The sequence below is a fragment of the Hevea brasiliensis genome, chromosome 1 (assembly GCF_030052815.1).
Source record: "Hevea brasiliensis isolate MT/VB/25A 57/8 chromosome 1, ASM3005281v1, whole genome shotgun sequence".
Taxonomy (NCBI): Eukaryota; Viridiplantae; Streptophyta; class Magnoliopsida; order Malpighiales; family Euphorbiaceae; genus Hevea; species Hevea brasiliensis.
In genome coordinates this window covers 896,294-908,757 of record NC_079493.1, presented here as the reverse complement: position 1 = coordinate 908,757, position 12,464 = coordinate 896,294, and the positions used below count along the sequence as shown (strand labels likewise).

Genomic DNA, 12,464 nt, shown 5'->3' with positions numbered 1-12,464 from the left:
AAGAGGCAGATGCAACAATAGTAAATTGTTTGAAAGAGAAGCTCAATGATGAACAATTGAGAGTTTTTATTGAAAATAGGTCTAATATTCAAATTTGCCAGATGGGATAATTTTTTTTCCTTATTTGGAATATTTGTAATTCTTAAAATAAAAAAAATAGGTTAATAATATTTAAATCCCTGATTTTAAAGTGAAAATATTAATATTATTATTGATAAAATGCTCCGAATTTAACTCCATGAGAAAAGATTGTCTAAATTATTCAATATTCAATTGATATGAGACATAACACAATTCTTCATACTCAAAATTAAATGTAAAATTTATAAGATTAGATATTTATAGGTGATCTGATATTAATATTGAGGTTTACTCTAATACTATATTGATAAAAATTATACTAAGTAATCATGTCTCACTTGCTTTATATAAATTTGAAAAAGAGGAATGAAATTAGGTCTAAGCGTCAAGTGACCAATTAAAAATCTAACTAAAATTTGTGGTTGGCAAGATGATGAGCAAGCATAATTTGATCTTGAAGGAGTTCCTGAAAGCCAGCTTCTTTCATGGAACGGGCAAAAAAAATAAATAAATGGACAAAACTCAATAGCTCTTTTTTTCTTTTTCATTTTCTGCACTAAAAATTTTTATAGAAGATAACTTGTCATTTTGCAGTGATCATCGTTTGGTGAGCCTATTTGTATTTTTGATTCTACACGTAATGCCAATGGCCCTTGTGTTAGGGGTGAGCATTCGGTTCGAACGAAATCGAATCGAATCGAATTAAATTATGAAAATCGAATTACATATTTTAGAAAATCGAATTGAATTAAAATTGATAAAAAATTAAATTGAACTGAATCATTCTATTTTATTTCGATTCGATTTAAACCGATCAGTTTTGATTTTTGATTGATTTTTAATTTAAACTTGATTTTTAAGTTATTTAATCTAATTTTGACTTTGATTTGAACCTATTAACCATTAATCAATGAAATTAAACAATTTATATATATAATTAAATATAATTCATAAATTCTCCATAAAAATAAATCAATTTAAAAATCAATTCGGTTCAATTTAATTCGATTTGAATACATAAAATTACTATTCGATTTAACTGGTTTTTTCTTTAAAATTGAACCAAACCGAAATAATCAAAATTTTTATAATATAAAATCAAATCAAACCGATTAAACTGAATTAATTCGATTCGATTCGATTCGATTTTTCAATTTAAACCAAAATCTACTCACCTCTACCTTATGCCAAGGAACTATATTAATTGTCTTTGGAATTATGGTGGAATGCTCAAAAATATATATTTTTTTTAAATGTATTATTGAGTGTAATTAAATAAAATAATTTTGAAAAATTAATTATTTTAAAATTTGTATAATTAAAATATATTAAATTAATATACTTTTTCAGCAATAACTTTAATAATAATATTAAATAGACTCTAAATATCAATTTGTTTGATTATTTATTTTATATATGTGTGTTAATCTTGAAATTTTACTGGTTACCTGGGTTTTTCTTTTTATTATTATCATAGGTAAAAAAATATATATATATATATGTGGGGCATTCAATATTATGTAATTTTTTAATTTCTTGACTATTTTTTTACGATAAATATGTAACTTGTAATTATCACACTCAAATCAGACAAATTAATAATGCTGTTCAATTTTATTTTAATTTTTATTAATGTGATATTAAAAAAAATTTAATTAATTAAAAACATAAGTATACACATGAAACAGAAAAGACAAATATTATTAAAAGAAATTAAAAAAAATAAAATGATATTATTTTGAATTTTTTTTTTTTCAATTGTAACTTCATCTTCCTCCTGTTTCTCTCCATAACAGATTTTTCTTTGTAAAAACTCATCACCATATCCACATATCTAATTTAAACTCATTTCTCTTCAAATCAATATCTCCTCATGAATGAATTTATTAAACAACTCATAACTGAATGTAAATTTATTGTGCTCCTGAACATGCCATGATTGGGAGAGAATATAAATTATAATTATTGTATGTATAATAATTTTATTATAATTATTTATTATTATAAATTTTATATAAGCTTTATTATAATTAACAATTAAAATTTATCTGTCACATACAATAATCCCATGAAATAATTTCTTCATGATTAGGTAGCCTGACATTAACATTACTCGACCACATGGAGAGCAGAACCTTGTCGCATTCATGGTACGCTGAACGTGTAGAATACCTCATCCTTTGAACTTCTTGTTTTGAAGGTGTTTTTTGTGTACCCTTTGCAATTATTGTGAAGCAATGCTTTTACCACTATGCCATTTTCCCATGCGAGAGGACTTCACCTGTGCATTCACGAACTGGCGCTGCCGGACCACCTCTCATTGGGGATGCTGTTGATAAAATTAATTTATGACAAAGAATTGTCCAAATCATTCATGCATAAAATATTTTTATTTAATATTAATTAATGTAGAATTTAACATATTATAAGAGTAAGATATTTATGTGTGACTCAATATTAAGATTAGGATTAACTCTTATATGTTATTAATTAATAAAATGAATCGAGTTTTATTAACGTTATTCTAAGAAATATTTTGAGAGGATTGCTTAAATATGTATGAAGCTGTCATAGTTTTTTGGATTGCTAGATGGGAATAGCCACAGAAAATAATGAGGTCGGTGGCCGTTTAGCAGCCAATCCAACACTCAAGTAGTGAGTTTGTTTGTTATTTGATATGGCAAAAAAATAAAAAAATATTGTGAGAAAGTATTGAGAACCTATTTATATGATAATAGAAGACATAGCAGTATGATTTTTGAAATCTCACTAGCCAACCCAAGCTTATTTTTTATCGTATGCTATAGAATTATACTGTTAGTGTGGCTCCTGGTAAAGACCAATCGTGCCAATCTTTTAAATATCATCTTAAAAAGATTTGATCTACCCACTGCGAGTATATCTTATCTAATTTCTATAAAATAAAAAAGGATCAAATTTAACATCTCTTAACATGTGGACAAATCTCATTTATAAGAGTTTTGAATCAGGTGACTTCAACTCTATTAAAGATCGAATTTTGGATTAAACTCTACTAATATATAAAATATTTTTATTCAATATGCAATTGTTCCTCAACTCACAACTAAATATACTGCAATGTATAAAATTGCTTAAATTGTGAAGGGTTTTTTTTTTTAATTTTATATAAAAATATTTGAATATAAAGATGAAATATTGAGAAAGGAAAGAGATATTTTCTATGAGTCGGTGTCAAAAACAAATGTCAAGATGGGATGGGGACATTAATTAAAGCATTTCTCTTTTTGTCTTTTTGAGAACCAAAGCATTTCTCTTTTTAATTTTTCAAGTTTTTTTTTTTAAATTAATTAATTAATCCAAGACTATATAGGGTCGTTAGTGCCCAACTTTTAGCTACATGAGAATGAATTTATTATCCGAACAATTAAAAAAAAAAAAACACTATTTCGAATGACAATTTTTTAAATTTCTCTACACACTTATAAATTTTATATTTTATATTAAATTGGTAAATAATTTTTATTTTTGCATTGTTCAGATAATAAACCCTGCAGAAAGCCAAATCACAACGATTGTTCTGATGACACATCTCATTCATGGTAAAAATTTGGGTTTTCACTCAATTTGCTGATTTGAAGATTGAACTGACTCAACATTAATAAACCTCGCTCTCAAGATGCCACGGCCAAATGACATTTTCCACACAACTTTCATTTAGAAATATGATATATGCAGGGATGTCCAAATCAATATTACAGATATGGTCAGGACTCACTAGAATCCAACAAAATACCATTTATAGCTTAGCCCAACTTTGTTCAATGATTCAAAACATATTACTTACTTGATAAATCCAAATTCAAATCTCCACTCCCCCAATTCTTATCTAGAAAATAAACTAGAGACCTATTCATAGCTGCAACAACCAATGACATCTTCATTACTCATTCAGATGAACAAAGGAACAGTTGAACCAACTTTTAATTGCCAAGGAACCAAACGAGGTGAGCCAGTTCGGTCACCCATCAAAAAATTCTGATGCATAACAAGTGAATTTAAAAAAAAAAAAAAAAAAAAAAAGAAGCCTACACTTTTCATTTTGTATGCAGAAACAGATGAAGATGAATGGATATGAAACATCTAAATCTCCAATTCATATTATGCATGATATAGTACAAGAAAATAGCATCCACCAAATTGATTACAAAAGCTGTAGTTGGGACGTCGTACAAAAAATCCATTGGCTTAACTTTAACAGTGAGATTTCTCTGTTAACAATTCCATGTGCAACTTCAAAGAATAATTAAAGACATTCACTAGATACTCGCATGGGAAGGATTACCCATTGCAAATACCTTGGAGGGTCTCTGCGGACGAAGATGGTGATATACATGCACCTATATCCACTTCAACAACACCACATGTTAGCCTACTAAAGCTTTTATTTAGATTAATCCTATTGGTCAGAAGTTGAAGAATTTAAGGACCAGTATCTGTAGCTGGTGAGTCTGGAATAACTTGATCCGTCAATATTGGTCCTGAATCTACTTGATCACTAGCTAGTGGAGTAGAGCTGGTTTCATTTATTGTGATGGGGGTAGAGCCCTTCTGATCTGTTGGTTGTAGGGCAGAGTTTGTTTGACCCGTCACTGGTGGAGTGGAGTTCTTTTGATCTGTTGTGGAATGGTCAAGGTTCATTTGATTAGTTTCTGGTTCAGATGTAGTTGGCTGTATTGAATTTTTTCTATCGAGGTTAGTTTCAGCACTTTCATATTCAGACAGGAGATCCATGAATTCATTGAGTAAACGCTGAACTTTTCTATTTGATGCCATTGAAGGAAGAATATCTTCCCTCAAGAGTTTGTGCTTTTTCATTCCCTGCAAAGTGCCAGAATAGTGACTCAGACAATGCCTTAACAATCCCATTTTCATTTTAAATTCATAAAGTAAATAAAAAATAAACGAAACCCTGCATGCTCAGAAAAAAGGTGCTGTTTAAAGTAAAAAGTAATACAAGAATAAACCGAACTAAACTTGACAAAGAGAAAGAAATAGGATTTTGAAGCAACTCGATGTATAATATTCATAATAATTTTTCAGATGACTATTATACAATCTTCTCGGATCACATGTAAAAAAAATAACCAAACAAATATCACCGCCATCATAAAAAATAAATGCTTAGAAATGCAGGATTATCCATTTATAAAAGATGTGAAGTAAGCCTTACAAGCACAAAAGGATCCCAAGCCAGATTCTTTGCATCTGAATACGTAGATTCAGCCATCCCAGTAGGAGGTCCAAGAAAACTTTCACAGAACTCTCGCAATCGAGCCTCGTCAGCTTCTCTGCAAACAAAGTTTTTTTTTTTTTTAACTTTTTTTCCTTCTCCAAATAAATAAATAAATATATAAATCAATCTCCTAGATAAATTCTGTCCTTAGGAAGGCCGCTATGCATTTTGCATCATTAATACATGCATAAGTGGAAAATTAAAATGCAAAGAGTTCAGATAAAAACCTAGCTAAGAAGCGTATGTATGATAGAAGGCACTGGCGATATTCATTTGGAGACTTCAAAGCTAGAGAGGATGCCAACTGAGACTCTAAATGAGCTCGTGTCTGAACTCCATCATCCGTTACCCTGTAAAAACACAAAAGCTAAAACTCTTGGAGCAAGTTATTTTAACCAGATACATGAACATTGAGAGCTGACATTCACAAGTAGAAACATCATAAAGGTCAACAATAACAGGACAGAAACAAATAAATTAGCTTTCATTCAATTTTTTTTATGAAAGCAGTACAGGATAATTTTAGTAAGGCTTCTATGTTACTATTTCTAGTCAGTATGCTCATGGAATCTAAGAATTCTTAAAAATCCAACAAATTTTGCCAATGCACAGTTGGATGTATACCTGCTCCAACCTGGCTTTCTGGCCAAATATTTCCTAACATCCACCTGCAATGCAGCCAACTCACCACTCTGAATTGAACCCAAATTCCAGGAGCTAGCAAAATTTGATGCAGGGAAGCAGTCATCTGCCACCCTCAGCCAACAACTAAGATTCATGTTGAACAGGAAGGCATGGCGTGTAGCCAAAACAACAAGAGGAGAACCAGATTTTGACAACTTCGCAGATATAACTTTAATTGTTCCTGAAAGAGCAATGAAAATCATCCAGTTCAAAGGCACAGATGTCAGAAAATGTAGACACAGAATTGGCACCCCACCTAACAAGATATTCTGGGTTGTGAGCCTATTACTACAAAAGAATAATTTACTAGCACTGAGACAGAAAAAGATTTCACAACATATCTAACCTTTTGCAGACGAGTTTGGATCTGAAGCAACTAGAGATGACAATGAGTCCTGAAGAAGACATTTCTGGTTGAGTAAATCCCATATATATAACAATCCCTTCCTTGTTACCAGTAACAACTTCCAGCACTCATCACAATCTATAAAGGTTGCTGCAGATCCCATCATCATAGTTGGCATGGCACGCCTCCCACACTTTGTGTAAACCTTAATCATGAACAAAAAGGTTATGCTACAAGACGTAAATATTCAATCACAATGTTGAGAATGTACTAAAACATTTTGTCATTTTCAGGATAATTTGATCTGAATTAAAACATCAGCTTGAATGTTTTTGGCTAACAATGCATTAAAAGAAAAGAACATATAAAGACTTGAATACACATTTTAAACATCACAAACTTTAATCCTCTAATTGGTAGAGAGTTGGCAAGACCATTCTGACTATTTAGAACAAAATAAAGTTTACCCAATTAAGAAATATAGATTTCTTTGGGAAAGACTGTTTCTCACCTGCAGACATCCATCTTCGCACCCAACAGCCCAGAAGTTCGCATTTCCAGCCAAAACTGTGACTTTTCCAGAGATCCTATCAGACCAAAGATTTTGAGCCCCTCTTGTGCAAACAATTTCTGTTTCTTTCATCATACAGGTATTTCCCACTCCAATAATGTCATTTACAGTATGCTCTCTAGGACGAGCTTCCAAACAAATTGGTACAGTATCTTCCCCTACTTTCTTATCAAATACCCTAATAGAAAGAGATGTAGTATAAGCACTGGAGGAACTGGATGCCTTCACATTTCCAGACTGCTCCACATTGATGCTACCATCTCCTCCTGAAGAGCCCAGAACCTTCTCAATGACCAAGCTCTCCGTAATGGTAGCCCTAGCAGTGACCCCAGATCGATCTTTTGAATCAGAGCTTCTGCCAAATGTTCCCCTCAGAGAACCTTCACGCAAGCCACCATCAGCAGGAACTACCCCATTTTCATCCTTTCCATGATTATATGCCACAAGAGGGAAGTCAAGTGCTTGAGACTGGACCCCACCAGTAATTACTTCTTGCTGATTCAGCACACCTACAGCTTCTGGAATTATTCTCTTTCTTCCATCAGGGCGCCTGTATTCTCTTTGTTTCACAGGACTAGAAATCGAAGCAGAGGTTGTCACTTTATTTATGCCATCACGAGCAGTTCCCTCAACCTTCTTTGCATCATCAACTTGCTCAGAAGTCTTTGTTGTCACCCCCAAGTCAGCAGAAGATTTCACAGGAATCTGATTTTGTTGAATATCTGGCACCACTTTTTTGGCTGCTGTCTGTTTGGCTGAAGCTGCTTCAAGCAATAACTGTGCTGGGCTCTCCGCCAAGTTTGCTTGTCGACCTCTGACATCACCATAACGACTTCTCTTTAGCTCATCAAGCTCAGCATCACTCAGCCTATGTCCCAGCTCTTTTATGTCAAAATGGAAAGTAGCAACTGTCCCATCCAAGGAACAGGCAAAAAGTGAATACCCATCAGGACTCCTGTCCCAAAAGAAGATAAAAACAATATATAAAAGAGAATTGTAGAGATTGGAATAAAAATATAAGAATAACAACATATCAACTATATAAATTACTAAAAAATGTTTAAATGTTTTTAGGAAATAGTAAAGTTACCAAGACAAATCTACCACACTCTGAGTAAAGAAATGTTTCGCCACAAAAAGAGGACGAGGACTTGCAGTTGTCCATACAGTTATAGTGCGATCCTGACTCCCAATAGCAATAACGTTATAGGGCTGCGATTCTTTCCCTCCAATCTTAGAGGCCCCATTAGCCCACCCAACAGGCGCAGCTTTTACCTCCTGAGCACCAGTGAAATTCCTTCTAAACATTGAATGGTTAAATTTCACCACAATAATGGGGGCATTATGTCCTAAGAAATCAAATGTGGCAGCCCATTCCCCTCTCTCTAGAACAGGTGCAGAATGCCTCGGCTTCTGGAAACCATGAGTGGTAGTTATGAAATGGCCACAAGGAGACCATCCAAGCCGCCTGAAAAATGTAGAACCAAGCTGGAAAATACACACTCCAGTGAGCATATAAAAACCCAAGTTGATAAATGGAAATTTATCTACAAACGAAAAACATACCGATTTTGCCCAGTGGCCATCTGTTCTGTGAGCCAGACTCCAGTCGCTTGTCCGCCATATGATGACTGTCTTATCATCAGATTGACTAGCTATGAAGGAGCCAATAGGATCCCAAGCTACTCCTTTAACCAGGCTAGAATGACCTCTAAGAACAGCAGTGCAAATGCCATTGCTCATATTCCAAACATGGACAGTGTTGTCCAAACTCCCACTAGCTAATATGGAGTCATCTGGAGACCAATTAAGATCCACCTACTTTAAGCATGTAAAACAACTCCCCAGTAAGACGATACCCAGAAGAACAATCATGGATTACCATCATATATTAAGGGCGAATTTAAATGAAATACAACAAAAATAAAAACATGTCTTTTGTCATCTGTTTAAGTCCTTTGCATCTACATGAAAACTGAAATTAATAGGGGACACATCAGCAAAAGTCACAAAAATTTATCTACCAATTTAAAAAAAAAAAAATGACAGTTCTAAAATATAAAGGATATTTGCAGCATAATACTTGATCCAAAGTGCAAGACTGAAAGAATTCTCTTTTATCTAGTGCTCAAGCATCCCAGTATGAAAGTAATTTCATTACCACATCTGCGGTGTGCCCTCTCAAAGTCATTGCAACCTTCCAGTTCTCAACATCTGGTGGCTCTCCACTGCCAAACTCAGTGGTTCCTGAACCAGGCTTCCTTTCATGAACTAAAATCACCTGATCATCAGACCCTGATGCAACATATCGGCCATGCTTAGCCCACCTAACACAGTTGACTGATCCGAAGTGATCTCGGAGCGTTGCAAGAAGCCTTTGTGTCGGTTCATTATTTTCCAAGTCTCTGCTAACAGATTTCATGTTCCATATCCTAACCTGCATTTAATTAAGGAGAAAAAATAAATTTCATGTTTTATTCATTCGAACATAATACATTGTATGACACCAGTTGATCTATGTGACATATCATAAATAACATTAAGACTAAGGACCGGTTTGGTCCACTAGCTACAGTCAGCAGAAAGCTGTCCATAATTAGCCAGTCCAATTGATAGTAGAGTGTTTAATAATTCATGGTTGAAATTGTGGTGAGATCGTAGAACAACCAATACGGGCATCTATAGTTTCTTTGAACTTATTATATGATAAAGTATACCTGACTTGTGAATGTATAATGAATCTCTCACTTCTACAAGTAATATTTTAGTACTCACAAACACATATCAAGCATTTAAATCTTTAACTTGCAAATCATAAAACTTTAACACAATCAAAAGGCAAAAGATTTAAAATCAAGGAAAAGAAAATTATAGCAAGGCTCCATTAAAACACGACACATACGAAACCAACACAGGCTTTCCTGTCCAGCCACTTCTGCCACCATCACCTATGCTTTCATCACTATCAACACCAATTCCATTAAGAATTCAATTCTTATATTGCGCTCTATAAAACAGGTTTAACTCCATTCAGTGAAGACACCACTGCTTCTATAATTTGTCAAAACAATTTCCTAAATTCAAACGTTACAAAACAAAATAAGTAAATAGGAGGAAATAATCATGAATACAAACAAAACCCAAAGGATAATAATAATAATAATAATAATAATAATAATAATAATAATAATAATAATAATAATAATAATAATAATAATAATAATCACAATTGATAAAAGGAAGTGCATTACACTCCAAAGTTGATTAATTCTGCAAAACTACCATAAAACGCATTTTATAAAATGATTAACATGTTTAACCTTCAAGAAGCAACACCAGTTCAAACAGAGATATCCATGACTCATACATTCTGCATTTAGAGAAATGTTCTATAAAACAGACAATACAAGATTCCAAAGTCTCAGAACATGTTTTCTGTCCGCACTTTCTAAACAAACTAACAGTTGACAGAACATGACATAGATCCCAACAACCAAAACAGTGGCAGTGCACTCATTCAAGTTAGAAATTTCATCATGAAAATTTGATTTGCTTTAATATCTAATTTTCTAAGCAACCAAAACAAGCATAAAGAAGACAAATCAATCAACTAAGCCAACCGGTAGTCTTGTGCAAAATTAAGCATATGTTTTTGCTTATAATGCCAAATCTAAGAATTCTAATACAACTTTTCTCGCATTTTTGGCAACCAAGCAGAGAATCATGGGTGAAAAGAAGCATACCTTGTGGTCACCTCCACCAGTCGCAAACCTGAGACCACCAGGTTGAATGTCAATGGAGAAAATCTGCATTCCCTCATGCCTAACCCAGCTGGGTTTCTCTGCAATCATCCTTGTCTCGCTAACAACTCCTTCACTTTTTTTTTTTTGGCTAAAAACCAGGAAGGGTATAAAATTTCATAGCTTTTTTGAACACTGGAAACCCTCAATTGCACTAGAACCAGAACCCAGTTCTTCTGGTAGCCAAAACCGTACAAAGAAGCTCCTTTTAGCCTATTACTTCATGAACCTGCTGAAAGGGTAAGCGAATTCAGGGTTTCCAGGACAAGAAATACCCTAAAATTGAAGATGCTTACAGTGCACAGCAAGCAAAAAAAATACCAAATATTTTAGTTGCCCAAAAAAAAAACAAATTTTTTTTTTCTTACTCGACAAATTCAGAGTTTTGTGAACTAGAAAAGCCTTAAATTGCTGTTCAAAAATAAATAAATAAATATAAACCCTAAATCTATAATAATTGGTAAAAAAAAAAGGGAAGGGGGGGAGGAGGGGGCTTTTAAGTTTTAATTGACCTAATTTCAGGGTTTTTGAACAAGAAATGACCTAAAATCAAGAAAATTAAAAGACAGAACTTTTCTTTTAACAGTCAAAATCTAAGCCTAGAAGATTGTTTGAGAGTTTGAGTGTGGTGTTGGGTCTTTCTATGAGGCAGGAAACAGACTGCAAAGGACTAAAAAAATTGCAGAGAAAAAGTAAAAGAAAAGAATCAGAGCAACCAAAAAACGATTAAAGATGAAAAAAAAAAATAAAGGGTTAGATTCGAAGGGAAGACAATGTTGGATTTTATGCTTTATTAAATTAGTAAGTTGCAATAAATTAGGATTTTCTATTTCATTGCCTTTTTATTTAACGGGTTCTTCACTATTAGAAAATAAAAGTATAAGACATTAAAATTAAAAAGTCAAAATGAATAATTAAAGAAAAATTATAATGTCCCTAATCCATAATTAAGAAGGTTTACTTTATTTATAATTTTAATTTAATTTTTTTATCCTACATTATCATGATAAATTATGATGTGTTCCTATCTAACTGTACTGCCCTTATTCTTTTGTCCATTCCTTGCTAATATAAGTGCATAAGTTGTGCATTCACTTGTTATAAACCCCACATTTTACTGTATTAGCAATGATTAATTTGATGATATAATTTTATTTCATTTTGATTTGATTATTATATATGATTAAATATTATCTCTAAATCGTAGATTTAAAAAGATTATAATAATCATCACATTCAGAAAACCTTATTTTTTGCAGTTAAAAGCAAAACCCACATTTTAAGTTTTTTTTTCTAGGTTGGGTCATAGATAGGGTGTTTTGATTGTACGTTTTTATGGGTTTCCATGGGCCTATATTCTCTTGATCCATGAGCCTCGTTTAGCTTGTAATATGTTAGATCCTTTATACTACGTATTAGGCTCTAGGCCTATTTGGTCCTATCCAATGAATTACAAATAAATTTTTGAAAACAAAGAAACTACTGTTTCTCGACACAGTGCCTGGCTATTGCTTTTAGATTGATTGCCACACCTGCAAAAAGAGTCTGTGGAGACTGCCACACAGCTATTAAGTTGATATCCATGATTGAATTTGGTGTATTTGAAAATATGGTTTTAATCCTTTTTTTTTTTAAATATCATACTGTTTAAATCAAGCTTAAAATAACACTGGGGAGCATAATATCAGCAGACAGGTGAATGTTTTT

The 12,464-nt window shown here is 32.7% G+C and overlaps 1 protein-coding gene across 3 annotated transcripts; it reads right to left on the bottom strand.

Annotated features, from left to right (window-relative positions):
• Nucleotides 1-4,193: 4,193 nt before the first annotated feature.
• Nucleotides 4,194-11,547, bottom strand: LOC110654149 (protein HIRA). 3 transcript variants are annotated; one of them, XM_021810049.2, is made up of 10 exons: nucleotides 10,701-11,543; nucleotides 9,119-9,394; nucleotides 8,524-8,775; nucleotides 8,048-8,445; nucleotides 6,898-7,912; nucleotides 6,387-6,591; nucleotides 5,981-6,221; nucleotides 5,584-5,706; nucleotides 5,294-5,411; nucleotides 4,194-4,941 (listed from the first exon to the last, which is right to left on the bottom strand). In XM_021810049.2, exons 1-10 carry the CDS (start codon nucleotides 10,806-10,808, stop codon nucleotides 4,543-4,545), a joined length of 3,135 nt encoding a protein of 1,044 aa, XP_021665741.2. In that variant the 5' UTR covers nucleotides 10,809-11,543; the 3' UTR covers nucleotides 4,194-4,542. The 3 variants fall into 3 exon arrangements, with proteins under 3 accessions (XP_021665741.2, XP_021665742.2, XP_021665743.2); XM_021810050.2 differs by lacking the exon at nucleotides 10,701-11,543 and having other exon boundaries at nucleotides 8,524-8,778; nucleotides 9,119-9,268; XM_021810051.2 differs by lacking the exons at nucleotides 4,194-4,941; nucleotides 5,294-5,411 and having other exon boundaries at nucleotides 5,585-5,723; nucleotides 10,701-11,547.
• Between the last annotated feature and the right edge of the window lie 917 nt (nucleotides 11,548-12,464).

Coding starts and splice junctions, on each gene's coding strand:
- LOC110654149 (XM_021810049.2), bottom strand. CDS start 10,808: ATGATTGCAGAGAAACCCAGCTGGGTTAGGCATGAGGGAATGCAGATT. Junction 8,446..8,523: donor ATGGCCACTGGGCAAAATCG/GTATGTTTTTCG, acceptor TGTATTTTCCAG/CTTGGTTCTACATTTTTCAG. Junction 6,592..6,897: donor GCGAAGATGGATGTCTGCAG/GTGAGAAACAGT, acceptor TTCATGATTAAG/GTTTACACAAAGTGTGGGAG.